Source organism: Plecotus auritus, assembly GCF_963455305.1.
Source record: "Plecotus auritus genome assembly, chromosome: 3".
In the NCBI taxonomy this organism is placed as follows: domain Eukaryota; kingdom Metazoa; phylum Chordata; class Mammalia; order Chiroptera; family Vespertilionidae; genus Plecotus; species Plecotus auritus.
The window spans coordinates 78402771-78422227 of record NC_137772.1 but is presented as its reverse complement, the minus strand read 5'-3'; the positions used below and the strand labels follow the sequence as shown (position 1 = coordinate 78422227).

The window sequence follows — 19457 nt, the reverse complement described above, 5'->3', positions numbered from 1 at the left end:
TGCACAAATTTCGTGCACCAGGCCTCTAGTAGTTATATATTCTGATTAATACATAAAAAAAAAAATCTTACTAATATTAGTTAAAGGACTTCAATGGCTGACAACAAAACATAACACTAGTTCTTTATATACCCACTGACATGAGAATATTCTCTCCTGACCATCGAGCTCTTACCTGAAATATGACTACTATTTAGTGTTATGTCAGAACTCATATGAATGAGATAATTTATCTTTTTTAGCAAATTTATGATTATTCAAAGGTAAGTTATTTCTTAAATACATTATTCTTTTAACAATTATTTTCTTTAAAATATGGCATATTTGAAAGTTGCTAAGAGAATAAATCTTAAAAGTTTTCATCACGAAAAAAATTCTATAACTGGCGATGAACATTAAAATAACTGTGGTGATCATTTTCTACATATACATATGTCATATCACTATGTTATACATCTAAAACTATGTCAGTTTATCTCAAAATATTAATTAAAAGAAGATTGAGCTTTCAAAGAAATTACGCATTCTAGCACTTCGATTATTCACATTTCCATCTAATATTGCCCTTTGTAGACAATGTTGTCATATTTAAAACTCCTTTTTTCTCCTCAGTTTTACCGAGCAGAAGTTGAAGCTCTCCATTCTTCAGGTATGACAGCAGTTGTTAAATTCACTGATTATGGAAACTATGAAGAGGTGCTACTAAGCAACATCAGGCCCATTCAAACAGAGTCATGGGTATGTGATCCAAATTCTGTACACAGGCAGAAGCTAATTTGAAGAAAATACATAGCTTTGAAAGATTAGTTATAGTCATACAAAGTTTTCCAGTGGAAAAATATTTTGAGTTTGCTTAAAACTGGCCATCCCTAAAGAACGATTTTAATTTAATAATTACACTGAACTACAATAAAAATGAAAGCATTGAAATTACTTTTTTTGTATAATGCTTTGTTATATTATTCTTTAAAAATAGGTGCCCTTATTTTTGTTTACTAAAAATGTGTATATGTAAAATTAGTTTTTTATGCATATTTTGTTACTTTAAATTTGACTAAATTATGTCCAGCAGTTGTCACATTTAAATTTCTGTTGGATACATGTATATTCTTTATTATTTTAGTTACATGTAAAATTAAGAAAAATACTTTAAAGTATATATGAGTTCACACTGCATTTACTACACATATGTTTATGTATGTATATGTACAGATTAACTATGAATATCTGTTTAATAATTATTTGATTACTTTTGTTTCTAAATGTTATGTCAAAGCTGTGTGATAAGTTTGATGATGTAATTTAGAATGTACTGTCCTCATGGAGTCCATTTTATTCAGGATTTATGTGACTTTATGTACATAGATTCTCAACTACATTTAGGCAAAAACAGGAGGATAAGACATATTAAAATGAGTTTGATAACTTCATAAATTTTATTTCTTTTCTCCAATTTGTGGGTAGCTGTTAATAAACTTATCTTTAGAAGCCTAATTTGTTGCTATTGCCCTAAATTATCAAAATATACTAGAAAATTATGTCATCTAGACAGTAGCCATCATCATTGAAGCACATGTTGTTTTCTCATGAACTGCTTTTAGTTTTGGTCTTTTTTTTTTTTTTTTTTTTACATTTTTTCTGACACAACATATTCCCTGTCCCCCCAAAAAGATAAATAAACAACAAAAAAACCTGGTAGCCATAATCATGTTTTGGGCCATGGATCTTGATTCTTTATATTTTTATTACAGAAAAACTATTTTCTAGATAATTTATCATTATATATTTTACAGTGTAATATTACTAATGATTTATATGCTTGATTAAGAGATTATTTTCTTCTCTTTTTCTGAAGCTTAGCCACTTTTTCCCTAAAAAACTGAAATACTATCAATATCTAATTTATGTCTTTCTTTTCTTGGAGAAATTTGTTGTACTTAAATTTTTGCCCTTGTTGATTCTCATATGATGGCTATTTTTTATTTCTATTAATTTTTATTTCTTTTTTTCTATTAATACATCTTAATCTAGCTTTTATAGTAAAAGTAATTATTTATTGAGTCTGTATTCTAGGAGTTGAGTCCCAGTTTGCTGTTCATTGTATGCTCCCAAATGTGTTTAACCATTACAGTCAGAGGTTAAAATAGAATTTTCACGTTAGTTTTCTTTTTATTTTTTAGAAATTTATTAAGAGATTAATTTTATCCTTTCCTCCCTAAAGAGAAATTTAGTTTTGTTACTTCATTTCCTCTCTACTTCCTTTTTCTGTTTCAGGGTAGCCATAAGTGATGAGTACATTTGTCTTTCCTCACTGTATCTCTTCCATTCAAAGGTGTTTGGTACTGAAGTGGTCATTTTCTTTCCACAGTCAGTGGCTTTTCCTCCCCTTACCCCCAATTGTCCTCATTGCTTTTAGAGCTATGTAAACTTAGCTGAACAATAACTTTACCAGATGTCACAGCCCATGCAGTGATTCTGTTCTGAACAGCAATGCGTTCATATTCTTCCTATCCCTTTATGAGTATTCATATATACGTTGTGCTGTTTTTTTCACCTGTTCTTTTTCTGCTGTCAACTTAAAATCTTTCTTATAAGATGCTTGGAATGTTTTTTCAGAAAGAAGCAGGATAGATTCACTAAATCTTTTGGAGATTCCGGTGTTTCTTTTCTCCCACTTACAAATAATCAAGTGATTGTTGATGTTTTGATTTTGCAAAAGATTTGTTATTAATATAACAAATAATTTTGGATCATGAACATCTTATTGAAGATAAGATCATCCTTTCTTCTTTATCTGCATGGATAATTGACTTAGTTGTAGAAGCATCTTATTCTTGATATATAGAAGCCACCAGCTTAACATATCTTCATCCATCTCCATTTTAAAAAATACATTAAAAGCCCCTAAGAAAAAGTTATGTGACTGTCAATGTAGAGTTAGTGTAGAATTCTCTTAGACTCTGAAAGTATTAATGTTGGTGTGTATGAGCACTTTTTCTTTTTGTAACTGGGAAATTGTAACAAGTTTTAAGTTAATCAAAACAAAACATTCACTATGCCAATAACAAGGTAACTCTAATTGGTAAGTCATATTAGAAAAATTAAAGGGCTGTAAAAGTACAGCGAAGATGTTAGAAGCCTTAGCACAAATATTCACTCACACTATGGATTGTGTAATTTTTTATTTTTTAACTCTTGCACTATATATGTGCGTTACAATTTTTAATTGTGAAATGATATCTTTTATTAAGGATTATGTTTGCTATTTGCAGAAGATTTTGGAAAACCTGTTTTCCTAAATGTAGCAATGATTGTGGATTGAAGATTTTTTTTATAGTTTGCAGAAAAACAACTCAAAAAGCCTGTACATAAGCCATAAGCCTTTATAGAAATCAGTTGCCTGTATTGTCTCTTAAAGGTATACAGATAAATCATTAAATAAAAAGCATGAAATATTAAGAGACTCAATGACTAAGTTAATAGTCCCTTGTATGGAAAATAAAAATTAAAATCTAGTTAGTAGTTTAAATCTAAGTGTTAATATTTTTTTCATGAAGTTTATTAATTATTTGCCTTAATTCTGTCTGTAGACCAAATGTCTGTTTTCCCTTTCCATCTAGATACACGCTTTTATTTCCAGAACATACTCAGTGATTATATTTTAGTTGGCAAAAATTTATGTTCTGATTATGATTGAATACTTTATTTCCTCTAAAATTATTTACTAAACCTTTTGGTAAGTCATTTTAATTTTTTTTTATCCTACCTAGATTTCACCTGGTTCTTTTAAGTATCAAAAAAATTCTGTCTTAAAGTTAGTATCTTCGTTAGAGTGAACTCTCTAATTATCATAAATAATGTGAGATTCACAGCTCATTCTTAACTGAATAAATGCTCAAATTTTTTTCAATGGTCTTTAAACATTGTAGGATTTTCCTTATTTTATTAAAGTAGTTGAAACACTAGGAGTCTCATTTTATCTGGAAAATTATATAGGGAGAAAACCATACTATGTATTATTTTATACTTCTGACCATTGTATAAGAAAACAGTAGGGGCAAAGAAAACCTATTTATCTTCCCTGCAGTCCCCTCCAAATTGGTTCCTTTTAACTCTAAAACTAATACCAGAAAACCAGTAAAAAGATGCCACAGGCAATTTGGAATTACTGAAAATACCCTGGTGCTGCTGCTCAGACAAATCTTTTGTGTTTTACAGTGTTGTTGCTTCTGAATTGCTTTTTTTAAACCTAAAAAAACACTGTCAAGTCCTAATTCTCCAAGTATATTTATGACTTGAGTTCCATTGCGACTATATCTAAAAAAATGTTTTTAGAACATACTAGTTTCTAAACTTTCTTTTTAAAAGTTCATAATATTTGCTTCTTGGTATCAGGAAATTATCATTGTTTGGCTATTGTTTTAACTAGAAAAAATATTGTATAGGTAATGGCTGTTCTAATACTTTAGCATGCACAATATGGACAGGAGTTCTGGAAAGTGATAGATGATTGTTACTGTCTTTTAGATGATTATTCTATCTTAACAATTTTCTGTAAGGTATTCATTTATTCAACAAATATTCATTGCACATCTATTAGGTGCCAAGCACTAGTCTAGGTCAGGGATACATATTTATAGGCAAAACACAAAATTCCTGCCCACTGCACAAAGTAAGAAGAAAGTCCCAGATCTGGTTATGTAAAGCACACTTACTAGTAAGTATCTCATGAGAGTCTTGATTTATACTTTTTGAGACTTTAAAACAAAATACAAATGGTGAAAACCTTGTTTACTGAAGTTTTCATTTAAATTGTGTTTAGGTCTTTATTTATTCCACCTTAGTTTAAAGATAAAATTAATGAGAAAGTAGAAACTGTTATTTAATGAATTTTATCTACTTAAAAATTCTTTTTATCTATTTAAAAAATAAAATTTGTCTTTAGGAGGTTTTGGATTTTTAAAAATAATTATAATATATATTTCAGTATTAGCATACTTTAAGAAAAGAACTAACAATCTTAAGTTTTACTTTTGAAGTAACTTTGTATAAAATTTATTTTATAATGACATCCTAGGAAGCACATTTGGAAGTTACCTTTTCAAATTCAGATATTCATAAAAATCCATAAATTATTCTACCACTAGTAAAAATATTAAAAAGAAATGTAGAAACAAACAAAAGAATCCTAACCTATTTACTGAGGAAGGAGATTGAGAGTTGTAATACAGAAAAAATGAGTTAAAATGAATCCTAAATGTACTAGAACAAGGTCATATAAGTAATTTTAATGACATAATGATAAAATTACACTTTATCTAGTTTGTATTTGATATCAAAAGATCATAATAGATATTAAAAAGAAAACAATTGTTATAGAAACCATTAACTTCATAGGAAAATTACAATTATGTGACAGTGAAGTTCTGCCAATTAATATCCAGTAAAAAGTACAAGTACCTATTTCAGAAAGTTTTTCATTCTAGATGACAAATTCTTAAATTAATTAGTGGATATAATTTACCATATTTAAATTTCTACATTAAAAAACAATTTGAGCCCAGCTGGCTCAGTGGTTGAGTGGTGACCAGGAGGTCACAGTTCGATTCCCAGTCTGGGCACATGCCTGGGTTGCAGGCTTCATCCCCAGTATGAGGTGTGCAGGAGGGAGCTGATCAATGATACTTTCTCATCATTGATGTTTCTATCTCTCCTTTTCTCTCTCTGAAATTACATATCTATATCTATATCTATATATATTATTTTTTTAAAAGAAACACAATTTGACTAAGGTCACTGAAATACATTTTCTTCTACCATACATATTTTGGGAGACTTTTCTTTCAAGGATGGCCATATGGGCATTGCTGATTTTCTTTTGCATTATAAATACAAAATAAATTAGAATGAAACTATACAGCTAGTTTTAGCCTCATTTAAAACATACTTTTCAAATTATGGACAGTCGAATTTGGGGGCTTTCATGCAATATCTTTAAACTTTGTTTTAATAAATTTGGTTGTATTTGTTGTGGTTTGTTTATTTCTTCATTTATTACTCAGACTTTCACAATTCCCACAGGAGGTTATAAATTACACAAAGCATTTTAACAATTCCCACAGGAGTTTATGAATCACACAAAGGATTTTCAAATTCCCACAGGAGATTGTGAATTACACAAAAGAATTTTATACAAAAGGAGATATGAAAGCTGCTGACAAGAGGGAAAAATTATTTGTTCCTAAATGCATGCCATATACATAGATGTGTCTGCTTAAATACTGTTCATATCTACCTCCTAAGCCCAAATTCAGTTTGTGATAACTAAAACTAACAGATTATTATCAAAATCTAGAGCTCTAGTTTTGAGCTGACTACATTATTCAATAGAGACATTTTATTTTACCATTTCAGTTAATAGTATGAGAATAATATGCTATTTTAGGACCTGTACAAAAGTATTGCTTGAATTTTGGTACCTGATAACTTAATATATTACAACCTATTCAAAGGAACTGTATATTAGAATATTTTTTAAAGTTTTCTGGATAATCTGAGTTTTCCTTTATTGAGCAATTAAAGTGCAGATTAAGATTATTATTTCACGTTCCTTTTTTCTGAAGATGACATAACTCCCAAAATGAAATAACATGGCAGGATATTACTACCTAAGATATGCTTTCTTTTTTTTAATGTTATTTTAATGGTCACTTAGATTTGTTTCTAACTTTAATTACAGTTTTCATAAAAACAATTTAAGTCTTAAATTAATTTAATATTAAGATCAAGTTAACATAACTGTATGAAAAATTCACAGCATTTTTTTATACATGAATAATACCAGAGCTATTATGCTAACTTTTATCTTCTAAGCCTCCCCTTTACTAATGGCAGCCTAAAGTATGGACTCCTAAATTACGGTGTTGATTAATTAAGAAGTAAATTCATGATGCTTTAGATTATGCTGAATATTATATGATTTTGATTTTTCTTTTGAAGTAGTGTTAAGGAGGCATCATGGGTGAGATCTACAGCCAAAGGGGGCTGGATTGTTAGGTGAGCTTATTTTTCCCTTTGACATCTTGATTCAACAGACCCAGGGTTTGTTCTCTTCTAAGTGTAAACTTTGTTTTTTCATTTACTTTACTTACCAGGACTTTTAAAGCTATAATTTCAAACTGCATTGAATTTTACCATTCCTTTGTATATATATATGCATAGACTTGCTAATATACTCATTGCACAGGAAATAAAGTAGTAAAACAAATGAATCTGAGGAATATTTTTGTTTTGTTTATTTCTCTGTTCCCAAAGAAGTTAATTTTATATTGGGTATGTGCCTTGACTAGACACTAATGTCAATATATTTTAAAGATTTGTATAAATCTGAAGTGGCAGCCTTCTTAAATTAAAAAAAAACAAAAAAACAAAAAACAACTCTGTATTAGTTTCTAGTGAATTTCTGAGCCTCTTCCATCTGCACCCGAAAAAGCAGAAAAATCACGTTGCTTATTGCATGATAGATTTTATTTCCTTTCAGGTCCCACTTTCCCTTTCCTAAAGTCAGGGATTGTGACCCTTGTTGGTGAAGGACAGATCATAATAGATATTAAAAAGAAAACAATTCTTTTGATTGCATACCATAGTTGTCCATTCTCCTTTTTAATCTTAACATGGTCATCTGTGTGTCTATACTTAGTACTACTTTTCTGTAGTCATACTTTCTGTCATCTTATTTATTAGTTATCTCTCTCTGTTTTTATTCTATTTCCTGAACATCATTATGTTCTGTTTGTGTTTTTTTTTTTTTTTGCTTCATTTTCTTTTTACCTCTAGTGGGTGGCATCTCTTGATGTATATGGACTACCCTTCCTACTGATCCTAATTTCCTGAACTTTATTGGACCTATGCTATTTATTCTAGAATAATGTGCAGTAGGCTTCACTATCACACCTCTAGGAAAGGAGTGGAGTTGGCCTGTCTCCTTGTGAGAAACATTCTGATGTTACAGAACTTACAATTCCATTAAACTTGGAAATTACTGGGAAGAGTTTTACACCTTGGCTTGAAAAACTCCCTTAGTGGCCTGTCATTGGCTGAGAGCTCCATTCAGAAGGGAAGGAAGTGCTGCAACAGTGAGTACATTTTATTTGCCTTAAAAAGCAACAACACACATATAGTTTATCAAGAGTTAACATAACGAAGAGGTTACAGTTAAGCAGCTTTGATCATCATAAGAATACAAAAATCATTACTTTTTTGGACATATTTTTCCATGCCTTGTCTATCTAGCTCAGGGCTTTGTAAAGTCTTCTGAGAGCATTTTGAAAAATGCTTGGTTAAAAAAGTTAAGTATGCTTTTGATTCCAGAAATAGATTAATATGTATTTTATATCTCTGAGAGAGATATATAGTGTATATTGCTTCACAGACTTATTTGTTCATGGAACTCTTTTTTTTTTCTATATAGAACCTGTTATAGAAAATCTACAAGAGGTACTTCAGAAAGTCTTATCTATCTTCTTTCTTGTTTTCAAATGTCCCATCTTTAAAATAGGGTGAAGATTTATCTGTAAAATATATAGTTTTAGATGTTCCAAATTTCTTATTAATAACATAATACTGTCTTTTATGTTATAAATAGAGACTAAATACTAGTATATAAAGTTAATTTCTCATCAAACATGTCCCAAGAGTCTTTACCTTTCTGTGAATAGAGGACAAAATATATTCCTGAAATTTAATGTCCCTTCTGAGAACTTTTGCTACTAGTAATAGTGTTTTATTACAGAAACATAAAATTAAGATTTTATCTTACATGTCATTATATACAACTCACTAGTCTTTTCATTTTAACTTAACTCTAATTCTGGAAACTTTGTATGTATTAACTTTTAGAAATAGGCCTTTATGAAGACTCCCATCATAGCTTTTATAATATTGCTGCCCTCTTCTGAAATTCTCACTTCATAACGCACAGGGTATTTATATGGTCCAGCAATAAGACATTTTCATCATTTGTGGTTTTGTAGTTGTTATGCTCCAATAATCTAGTCTAAGACAAAATCTGAAATCCCTTTTTCTGTTAAGCTAGCATTGACTACTAAATCAAAAGAAAGTATCAAAGCAAGTTAATTCTTCTGGGTATGTGGGCATTTTTAAATGAGGAAAAAAACTCCGAGAACACCAAAAGTAGTATTTTATTTCATCATTAGTTCTTTTATTAATAGACTAGTGTATTCTGAGCCTTATCTTAATTTGTTAAAGATCTCCTAGAAAACACATTCCTATACTTACCTTCTCTGGATCTCCTGTTCTTGTTTTCCTGGCAAAATAAAAGTTGTTATGTGACTTAACAGTTGTTAAGTCAAATGAATTGATAACCTTGGATCCAATTCTGGAGTTTACTTGAGAATTTTGGAGGGGGAAAACATTCTTATTTTAAGAAGCATGTCGTCTCCAAACACTTATATAAACAAGGGCAGAATTTATGGCTGGATAATAGCCAGTGTAAGTACAAAGAAGCTCTCTAAATAAGCAGTAGATAAATACTATAAGTACCATCTCTTTTAGTGCTTGAGAGAATCAGAATTTTACGTGAGCACATGAACTGGTTTGGTAGCAGAAACAGTGGAAGAAGGTCAGTAATTAATGAATGATAGATGTAGTCCTGGTGGTCACCATTAGTACTGAAGAGTTCTTCAGACAGCAAACTCTAGTATGGCAGTTTAATATGATGGTTTTTCAACAAATATTTTTTAAAGCTTTTTCTAACAAAGCTACTTTCGAAAATAGATTGGCCTATATACCCAAGGAATTAAAAGGATATAAGAGAAGTAGAAGATACATTTTCTTCCTTCTAGAAGCCACCTAATCCTTATCAATAAGGCCTCCATGAGACTGTGGTGGTTCCAGTCTGGGAACTATTGTTGGTGAGCTTCTTGATACAGTTTTATTATGCATGTTAAGTGAATGTGATAGTGTGAGGGAAGTAAGTGGGAAAAGCTAACATTGACTTTTCAAAACTAGTATTAACTTTAACAACCTTTTATTGGCATTTTTGTCTTGCCTAAAGTATGCTCATTTTTCCCAGATCATGTGATTAGGAAATTAGGGTAAACCATTTTGGTTACGCTTAACAACAAGCTTATTATACAAAGTACAATATTAGAAGTCAGTTTAATTCCTTTTCTGTATGGTTCATATTCTAACATTTATGGACTTGTATTTTTTTAAATGTTGGTAACCATTTTTTGTACCATTCAATGAGTTATTTACAAGAATATAAAGAGCATTTTATCTTGCAAAGATTTAATAAGCCTTAAATAATGTGGGGGAAAGTACACTAATATATTGTTTCTTCCTAAGGTGATCAGATAATGTAAATTTTATTACTAGGTATTTCTGAATTTGAACATCAGTACCTAAAGAATGTTAGACTTAGTTAGATTTTTAAAATATAGAATTAAAATCTTAAAGGGAAAAGGGAGACATATCAAAAGTTTGTATTAGTCCTTATTCAAAAATTTTTATCTGTTCTAGGTAAACTCTTTCTTCTGTTTTCCCCCCTTCTCTTCCTTTCTTCTTCCTTATTATCTAGGTTGCTCCTCTTTTTCCTTTTTCTCTTTTATTTGATTTTATTTTTTGTCAGTTTACCTTCTATTCATTGTAAAGGTTTCAATAGGCTTTTAGCTATAGTTAGACATGTCCCACTATCTGAATGCTTAAATGAAGTCTGTTTAAATAGAGCATCTTTTAAAGTTCAGAACTCTAAAAGCCTCTAAAAGCTTTTGGTAGAAATAAGTTGATATTCTGCTTGATCATTTATATGCCCTGATTAGTGTTAATGCTAACTTAGCACTTGGCCCTATTGATAGTAGTTCTCATAAGTGGAAAGACTATTAGAGACTGAGGAGTATTGGAACTGATTACAAAAAGATCTAGAAATGATAAAATTGCTGGTCAAATGCTCAGTCCACTTAAATTGTATCCTCATATTCTTAGGAAATAAGCAAAGACAAGAAAAAAATTCTCATTAAACTTAGTTAAGATGAGAAATTAAAATATATAGTTCCCTAAGAAAAATTAAGGAACTGTTCAAGAAACTAGAGACTGGAAACTCTAAATTTTATTATAGAAAATTAATCATAGATGGTTACATTAAAAGCATTCTAGCCTTGGCTAGTATGACTCTGTGGATTGAGCATTGGGCTGCTCACCAAAAGGTCTCAGAACATCATGGGAAGGGCACATATTTGGTTTACAGGTCTGATCCCTGGCCTTGGTAGGGGTGCATGCAGGAGGCAGCCAATCGATGTGACTCTCTCACATCGATGTTTTTCTCTCTCTCCTTCCTTCTCCCTTCCTCCCTTCCATTCTTTCTAAAATAATCAATGGAAAAAGTATCCTCAGGTGAGGATTAACAACAACAAAAAACAAACAAAAAAAGCATTTTAGATATAATTTAGAAATAAATATAAGATTTACATCTCAAAAAAGAAATCTCAAGAAGATGCATAAATTTTCCTTTACCTTGTTGAAAATACTTAAAATTGGCTATGAAAAGACTGATTTTTCTGTCCATTTTAATGATTATAATAGCTTTAATGAAAATAATCACTGAGGGAAGATGATTCAGATAGAAAAAAAGGCCACAGAATAGGTTAAAGGTTAGATTTAGTATTTTGGTTCTTAGACATTTTTCAAGATAATTTTTTTATTGGTATAATTTCAAAGTTTTACCTGAAACTCTGAAAAAAATATTTTTAAACAAACTGCTCTAAGTAATATCAATTATAAAAACAAGTTTAACTTTCTGAAATGAGAAATATTATGCTTTGAGGTTCCAGTAAATTTCACATACATGGCAAAGTACAGCCAGAATACTCTGGCATTGTTTACTACTTACTGCCATTCTTGGGCCCAAGGCTGAGAAACATTTTCAGATTTTGTGTGCTTTATCCTGAAAGAATTTGATGAAAGGGGTCACTGAGAGAGTTAAATGTCGGATCTGCTTGGCCTTTGAAAGAAGGGGAGAGGGCAGGGCTGGTCTTGGGCAATTACTTCCCCCTCCTTTTTGCCCTGCTTCAGCTCCAGCGGAGCTGGACATGCACAGGAGGAATCAGAAGAACCGGGTCGAGTCCTGGCTCTGCCACTTACTACCTGTTTGACTTTGGGTAAGTTACTTAATATCTCTGGTCTCAGTTTCAGTACAGGGTTGTTGTGAGGATTAAGGAATATGATTGGTAGAAATGTGCTTTGTAAACTCCTAAGGTCTATAAAAACATAAATTTTTATGACCTCTTTCTTCCCTATTTTCAGTAGTCTAGTGTCCTTAGCTATGCATATTTAAAGCAACCCAAAATTACTTAACTCATTTTGCTTACCCCTGTGCCCTCTCCATATAGGAATTCTTATTTCTATTCTTTGCATGCTTTAGAGTTAAGTATTTCAAGACTATAAAACCAGGCTGGTAATTTAATCATCACTGTGGAGTATGTGTGTGTATGTGTGTTTTTTTGTTGTTGTTATTTTTTGTTTTTTACTGTTACCCCTTCACACCCTCACCTTTCTTCCTTAATCTCAGAATTACGTAACTAGAAATATCAAAGAATATCTGATTCATGGAAATTTAGACAATGTTGGGGAGAAGGATTTTGGGCAGAGGGAAGTGTCTTAAATCCTGTTACCAGATCACTTCTCCATTAGTTAGTAAGGTGGACTGGAGAAATGATGGTGCCTCAAGTCCTTTCTTCTCTCGGAAAGGAGATGGCAATAGATCAGAGTTAAAAGTTTTTCAGCAGTCTCACTGAAAACCTAGATTCTTAGCTGGAGGAATAGTCATGGAGAGAAAAGACTAAGGATTTGGTGGCCATTTCTGTGAGTACTATCTGACTTGACCTCGTTTTTGATTCTCAGTAAAGTAAGTTCTAGCCCACCCTCAGCCAAACAAAATTTACAATGTTTATTATCTTTACTGGGTGCTAAGTTTATAGAGGCTGTGTGGAGCTAAGAAAAAAAGAACACTTGCCTTCTGGATCACATCTGGTGTCAGATCAAGGGACCTTTATGAGGGCATAAGAAGAGTTTATAACTTTACTTGGTCCAACTCCTCCCTCCCCCAACCCCCTCCCATAATCTAAGAATGCTTCATCTGGCTATGTCTAAGTAATAGTAATAATAGCCACTTACATGAACTGCTTGCCATTAATGCCTAATTACCATGGAGCACAATAGCTGTTACTCATGTCATGATTGAATTAACTTTCTTAAAGCTTTTCTTTTTTATTTTATTTTTACAGCCTTGAACCATTGACTTATGCTCAGTATGGTTTCTTGCTGAAGTAGCAGTGTCATCTTTCTTAACTAAAAATTAGACAGAAGTATTGAACTCTGGTAGTAATCAAATGCAAATTGAAACAATTAAGTGCAGTGTTAAGTTTGTGCATTAATGGAGGGAAATTAAATGATAATGCTTATGCTGGCCAAGATGCAGTGGTATGAGTACTCTTACACATTGCTAATGGCAGTGTAAATTGGTATGATGTTTCCAGTTTTTTTCTAAGCCTTAAGTGTTCATACCCTTTAAACCAATAATCCCATAGTTGTTCATCTCTGCTAAGGAAAGAGCAAAGAAAATAAGTGAATTGCTGAGAAATGATTACTGCAGCATTATTGTAATAATAAAAAGCTAGGAGCTACCTAAATGCCCACCAATAAGAGAATAGTAAAATAAATTATCATCCATCTGTGGGTGAAATATTATACAGCTGTGATAAAAATCATTATGAAGGCTATAATATGGGAAATATTTATAAGTGAATAAAAGCAGTTTATAGATTTGAACAAAATTATACTCAGGGTAGTGGTTGTCTTGGAATAGTAGAGTTATGTATAATCTCTATGTATGGTATATATACACATATGTTTTTTCAATTTTCTAAACTTTCTGTAATTGTATTATATATTTTATTTGAAAAAGAAAAAAAAAGCAAGCAAAATAAATTAGCAAGAAGAAATTTGATCATTAGTAGAGAACTTTAGTTTTTTTAAAATCCCTAAAATTTGCGGAAAGAATTTGTAAACATGGGAGTTTAAAAAATAAGATAAACAAAAACATCACTTATCAATTTCTAATTTTGCCTTTTTTGCCTTCAGTGAAGTTAACAGCAACATGATTATGGTTTTTCATGATAAAATGCCACCATCCTTAAACTTGTTTCTGTCTTTAATTAGTAAATGAAATACCTGTATAACTAAACCAATAGACCTACCTCTACAAAGTCTTACCATGTACTTTCACTCTATCCATCTACTTCCCAGTTTCCTTGCAGATTTCTTATTGATACTGTCCCCAAAACACATACACCTTCACAATTCAGTCTCTTAAAAGTGCTTTCAAATGCAAAGCAAATTACATTGCTCATATGGAATGTTTATTTAATCTGTACTTAACCTACCATTCATAATTTAAGAATGTTAGTATGCAATTATGATATCTTATTAGATTTTTTATCCTTGTTTTAGTTTTTGATGTAGTATTAGACTAAGTATAAAGTTAAATTTTTATATTTGAAGTTTCCTGTTAACTTATAATTTCAAATATATATTAATCTATTTCTAAAAATTTTGAGCACTTATTATGTGGCTTTATCTCTCCATCCAGCAATGTTGGCACAACACACTTCCTTAGAATGTTTATGTGCTAGACCCATGGTCGGCAAACTGCGGCTTGCGAGCCATATGCGGCTCTTTGGCCCCTTGAGTGTGGCTCTTCCACAAAATACCACGTCCTGGGCGAGTCTATTTTGAAGAAGTGGCGTTAGAAGTTTAAGTTTAAAAAATGTGGCTCTCAAAAGAAATTTCAATTGTTGTACTGTTGATATTTGGCTCTGTTGACTAATGAGTTTGCCGACCACTGTAAGACGATAGGAATGCCCAGATGAGAGTCTCTATCCTCAAGGAATTACATTCTAGCAGAGGAGCCCCGAAAGTCATCCAGCATCTGTTCATTGTGAACAGAACACAGACAGAGGGTACCTATAGTCAGGAGCAGACAGGGCAGGAGCAGGGGCGACCCTTACTATCCCATTATCATACATCAATGCACCATCACAAAAACTCTCTCTCCACTTTGCCCTGCTTTATTTTCTGCATATCCTGTTCCTGCCTCCAGCCCCTCAGGGAAATCAATATGAGAACAGAGATTTTGTCTCAGCTAATACTTCAGCCTTCAGATCAGTATCTGAAACAAGGTGCTTTCAATAAATATTTGTTAAATATGAATGAGGTTTAATGTGAGTCTTGAAAGTCTTGAAGAGCAGTTAAGACATAGCTTGGGGGAAAAAGGGAGGAAAGTGAGAGAACAGAGAAGGCAGGAAAAGTCTGGGAGGGCATGGTAAGGTATTTGGGCAGCAGAATAATTTAGGTGTAGCAAATGGCAGTGCATGAGGACGAAAAGGCAGGTGGGGTCAAAGGATGAAGGAAGAGTCAGGCAGGTTATGGTAAATAGTTTAAATTTTATCCCTCAGAATAGGGACGAGGAAGGATTATAGGCAGGGGAGTGTTACGATGTGATCTTTGCTTTAAGAGATTATTGCCTGTGGTATAGAAAACAGGTTTCAGTGGAAACAGAGAGCAGGGAGACCAATATTACAATAATTAAAGCAAGAGATGAGGAGTTAAGAGTCATCAGAGCTAGGCTCATGCATATGGGTGCCATTGCCTTGAGAAAGTGTGTAAAAAGAGATAAGACAAGGACTGGGATTAGATTAATGGGGACTTTCATGATTGATGGGTGGGAGGGGCCATTGTGGTGTTGCCTAGGAGGACAAGGGGTTGGGCAGTGGGGAGGGGTGCTGAATCTGTAATATAAAATGTTGGAAAGGTTAAAGAAGATAAGGATTGAACAGTGCCTGTTGGATTTGACAATCAGCAGGTGGCAGATAACTGTAGAATGGTGGGTGTGTGAGACATTGTAGTTTCTTGAGTAAGTGGGACATAAGAAAATGAAATGTAGGCTACTTTTAAGATCTTGGTTGTAAAGATAAAGATGATAGAAGATATAAATAAAGGCTAAAGGAGCTCAGGGTACAAACCCAATCACATTTACATAAAAGGCACAGTGAAGCAAAGAGAGGAGAGGGTGTAAAAATAGGAGTAAGAATTAAAAAAAAAAATCAGGCCATAGATAATGGTTCATAATCACCTGTGACTTTGGGTGTGTTGAGGGACACTAGGGAGGGGAGAGGCAATAAGTAAATACAGGTGTGGGTGAGGGTAAGTAGTTGGGTTTCAGGGTAGGAAGTTGAATAATTCTGTACTAATGAACTCTCTTCTCTGTGAAGATAAAGCAGGTTGTTTGTTGAAAGTAATAAGGTCAAGAATAGGAGAGGAATTTTCAAGAGATATGTAAAGATTTAGAAACTGTGCAAGAGAGTGGTAGAAGAAGCTGACCAAGAATGTATTTATTTTCACAGCAAAGTTTTCAACCCTTAGAAAAATCATGCACAAAGCATTCCGTGGCAGTTCATTCTCAGTTTCTAGTCTTTTAGTAGCTGCAAGAAAAGTTGAAGTGGATGTACAGGTGAAAAGAACTTTCTGTTTTTATTCAGAAGCTAGCAGTTAACCTCTCAGCCAGTTTTAAGTGGAGGTTCTCATAAGGGACCTGATGCTTGAAAGTCCACATAGTCACAATGACTATATTATTGCTCTGAAACCTCACAAATTCAGTATTGGAAAGGGCCCTGTTTGAGGCTTTTGCTATTAACATTAATATAATCATAGGAATGTGACATCAACAAAGTTTCAGGCCTTCTTGAGCTCATCTTCATGCCTGGTAGTGATATAATAAATGAATGAATATGCTAAACTGCTGTTTGATCTCATAAGACTTAACCTATCTATTTACTTGTACATCTATTAACTAACCCATTCAGAGAGAGATGTTTTCCTAACATGGACACAGCTTTAAGTGAGGAAAACAATTCTGAATGCTCATCATAATTGTTGAATGACAGTTACAGAAAGTTGTCCACCACTCTTTAGCAATGGAATTAAAAAACAAAATCTAAATAAGAAACCAAGTAATCCTGTTAAGAACATATATTCTTTTACAATCATAGAGTTAATTTATCAGCGACCATGGAATATTCTTGTTCTATCATTGAGGAGGATGGCCCATCACAGGCATGTGATCCCTTTCTAATTACTACTAAGCCAAAATAGTGATAAAGGTCCTAAAAGGAGCCTAAACAACTTACACTCTCATTAAGACAGCTTAGAAGAAAAGTCTCTCTCAAAGTTTATGCCACTGAATGTGATAATATTCATTAAACAGAGAAACAAATACTATGAGGTTTATCAAATTATGAATAAACATCCCTTATTTAAAATATATTATACTTTCTTAGGTAAATGTAAGATCTTGCCAATTAACTATACAAAATGGAATTATTTGTATTCATCTAAGTCTTGGAATGTAATAATGTTAAAAATCTGGTGGGAAAATACTTGTATTGGTGAATTTTACCAGTTTATTATACTTTCCTTCTCAGTAATCATGTTCTCAGAGGAATTAATCGCCATGTTGTAGATACCAAGGGGAGGGACTTTAACTCAGATGAGTTTTATAAAGGAGATTACTGCATTTGGTAAGCTGGCAGGAGTTGTCTCAGTAAAGAAGATTGCCTCTGGGTTTCTTTCTTCAACGGAAGAAAAATGAACATGTTGCTAATGGATCAGATTCTCAGCTTCGCTTTTGTGTTACATTGGTTATTAACACTAATCATTGTAAAATCACTTTGCAAAGTGCCACATAAAAGCTCGTTTAGCATTGTGTGCTAGGTTCTCAACCCCTATAACTCACTGGGATGATACACTACTCCAGTGGTCGGCAAACTCATTAGTCAACAGAGCCGCAATTTGCCGACCACTGCACTAGTCAAATTGCTAGACTCAAACCAATAAAAGAAAAACTGGTATATGTTGTATGTGGTATTACAAAAAAATAGAACTTTACATTTGTGAAGTAGTAATAATACCTCATTTTATTACTTAATTTGTACCCAACATTATTCTATATTCTCAACATTAATTCATTTAAAGTTTATAGCTGCTTATTGATAGTGTAGCCATTTCAGGGTGGATAGCATTGTGGATAATTTGTGTTTTACAGTAAGAACTATAGCATCTAAATGATATATCCACTTTGTGTTATTAATTTTATGATCCATTTAATATGTAAATGAGATGGAAAGCACTTGATTTTTATATAATCCTTTTAAGAGTTTAACATTATTAGTCTGATCTCTCCTTTAGCCTTTGCATTTATTGGGATGTGTGGGAAGAGCATGGACTTTAGAGTCCAATATAACCTGGGCAAGATATATAATATTTTTTAACCTCAGTTTTGTTTTCTTTAAAAAACAGCAATAAAAATATGCAATCTCATAGGGTTATTGCAAGGAACATAGTAGCTACTCAATAAACACTTTGTTCAGTCATTAAATGGTTGAAATGCCTGGCACACAGGTTCTTAATTCCATTTCTTTAGTTTTCCTTTAAGACTGTGGAAGTAGCAGCTTCCCTATGTTCACTTTCTCAAAGTCATGCTTGTTGACTGGATTACAGCAGTCACTACTAGTTGAAACTTCGGAATTAGGAGGTTTGGGTATCTGTACCAAATTATCCCTCATGGAAGGAAACCCAAACTGCTTCTTTGTGCTGTCTTTGTCTTTATTTTAATTCCTTTTCCCTTTACATTTCCCATGAAAATTTTCTATTTGAATGTTACTAGTATAATTAACTTCTTTATCAGGATTCTTAAAATGTAGCTCTAATGTAAAAATCCACAAATCTTTTTATAAGTAAGCTAGTTTTTCTCTAAATGAAAGAACCATGTTCCTTTAAGCTAATAGTATTGCCTGCGAAGTTATAAAAATTTCCATCGTTTTCTTTATGAAAAATCAATTTTCTTTACACTTTGAATTCATGTGGTTTGACAGCCTTCATAAATCGGCGACTTCTGTCCCAACTCTGACACAGAGCTCTTCAACCATCCTGCTGTCTGTGTATTTGCTACCTGACACTGACAAGAGTCTCCTCTAAATCGTGCCATGCATAAATCAGTGTTTAATGCTGGGCAGGCTTTGCCTCCTCATTGCAGTTCTGCTTTTAAAAGACTGTCATGCTCTTATTCATAGGTGACGAAATTGGAATTTGGTATGTGTCATACATTTATACTCTGGAGGAATTTATAGACTGTAGAAAGTACCATAAACTTTTCTGGTCTTATTGGTTACTCATTAAGCCTTAATTACTAATCCTCAGTTTTACAGATTCCTGTACAATATAGACATTGTCACTGTTTACTATCCCTTTCCTCTAGCCCAAGTATCTATTTGTCATACTTTTTAATTTTAATGAGCAGCTTACATTTTGGGGAGAAGGAGGTTAGA

At 32.4% G+C, this 19457-nt stretch overlaps 1 protein-coding gene across 2 annotated transcripts in view; it reads left to right on the top strand.

Moving 5' to 3' along the window:
* Window positions 1-19457, top strand: part of TDRD3 (tudor domain containing 3) — a 197014-nt gene that overhangs the window by 162607 nt on the left and 14950 nt on the right. The window contains exons 12-13 of one of the 2 annotated variants that reach the window (XM_080660564.1): window positions 613-738; window positions 12091-12176. In XM_080660564.1, coding sequence (XP_080516690.1) covers window positions 613-738; window positions 12091-12176 — 212 coding nt within the window. The remainder of the gene's footprint in view (window positions 1-612; window positions 739-12090; window positions 12177-19457) is intronic. The other variant, XM_080660565.1, reaches the window with a different exon arrangement.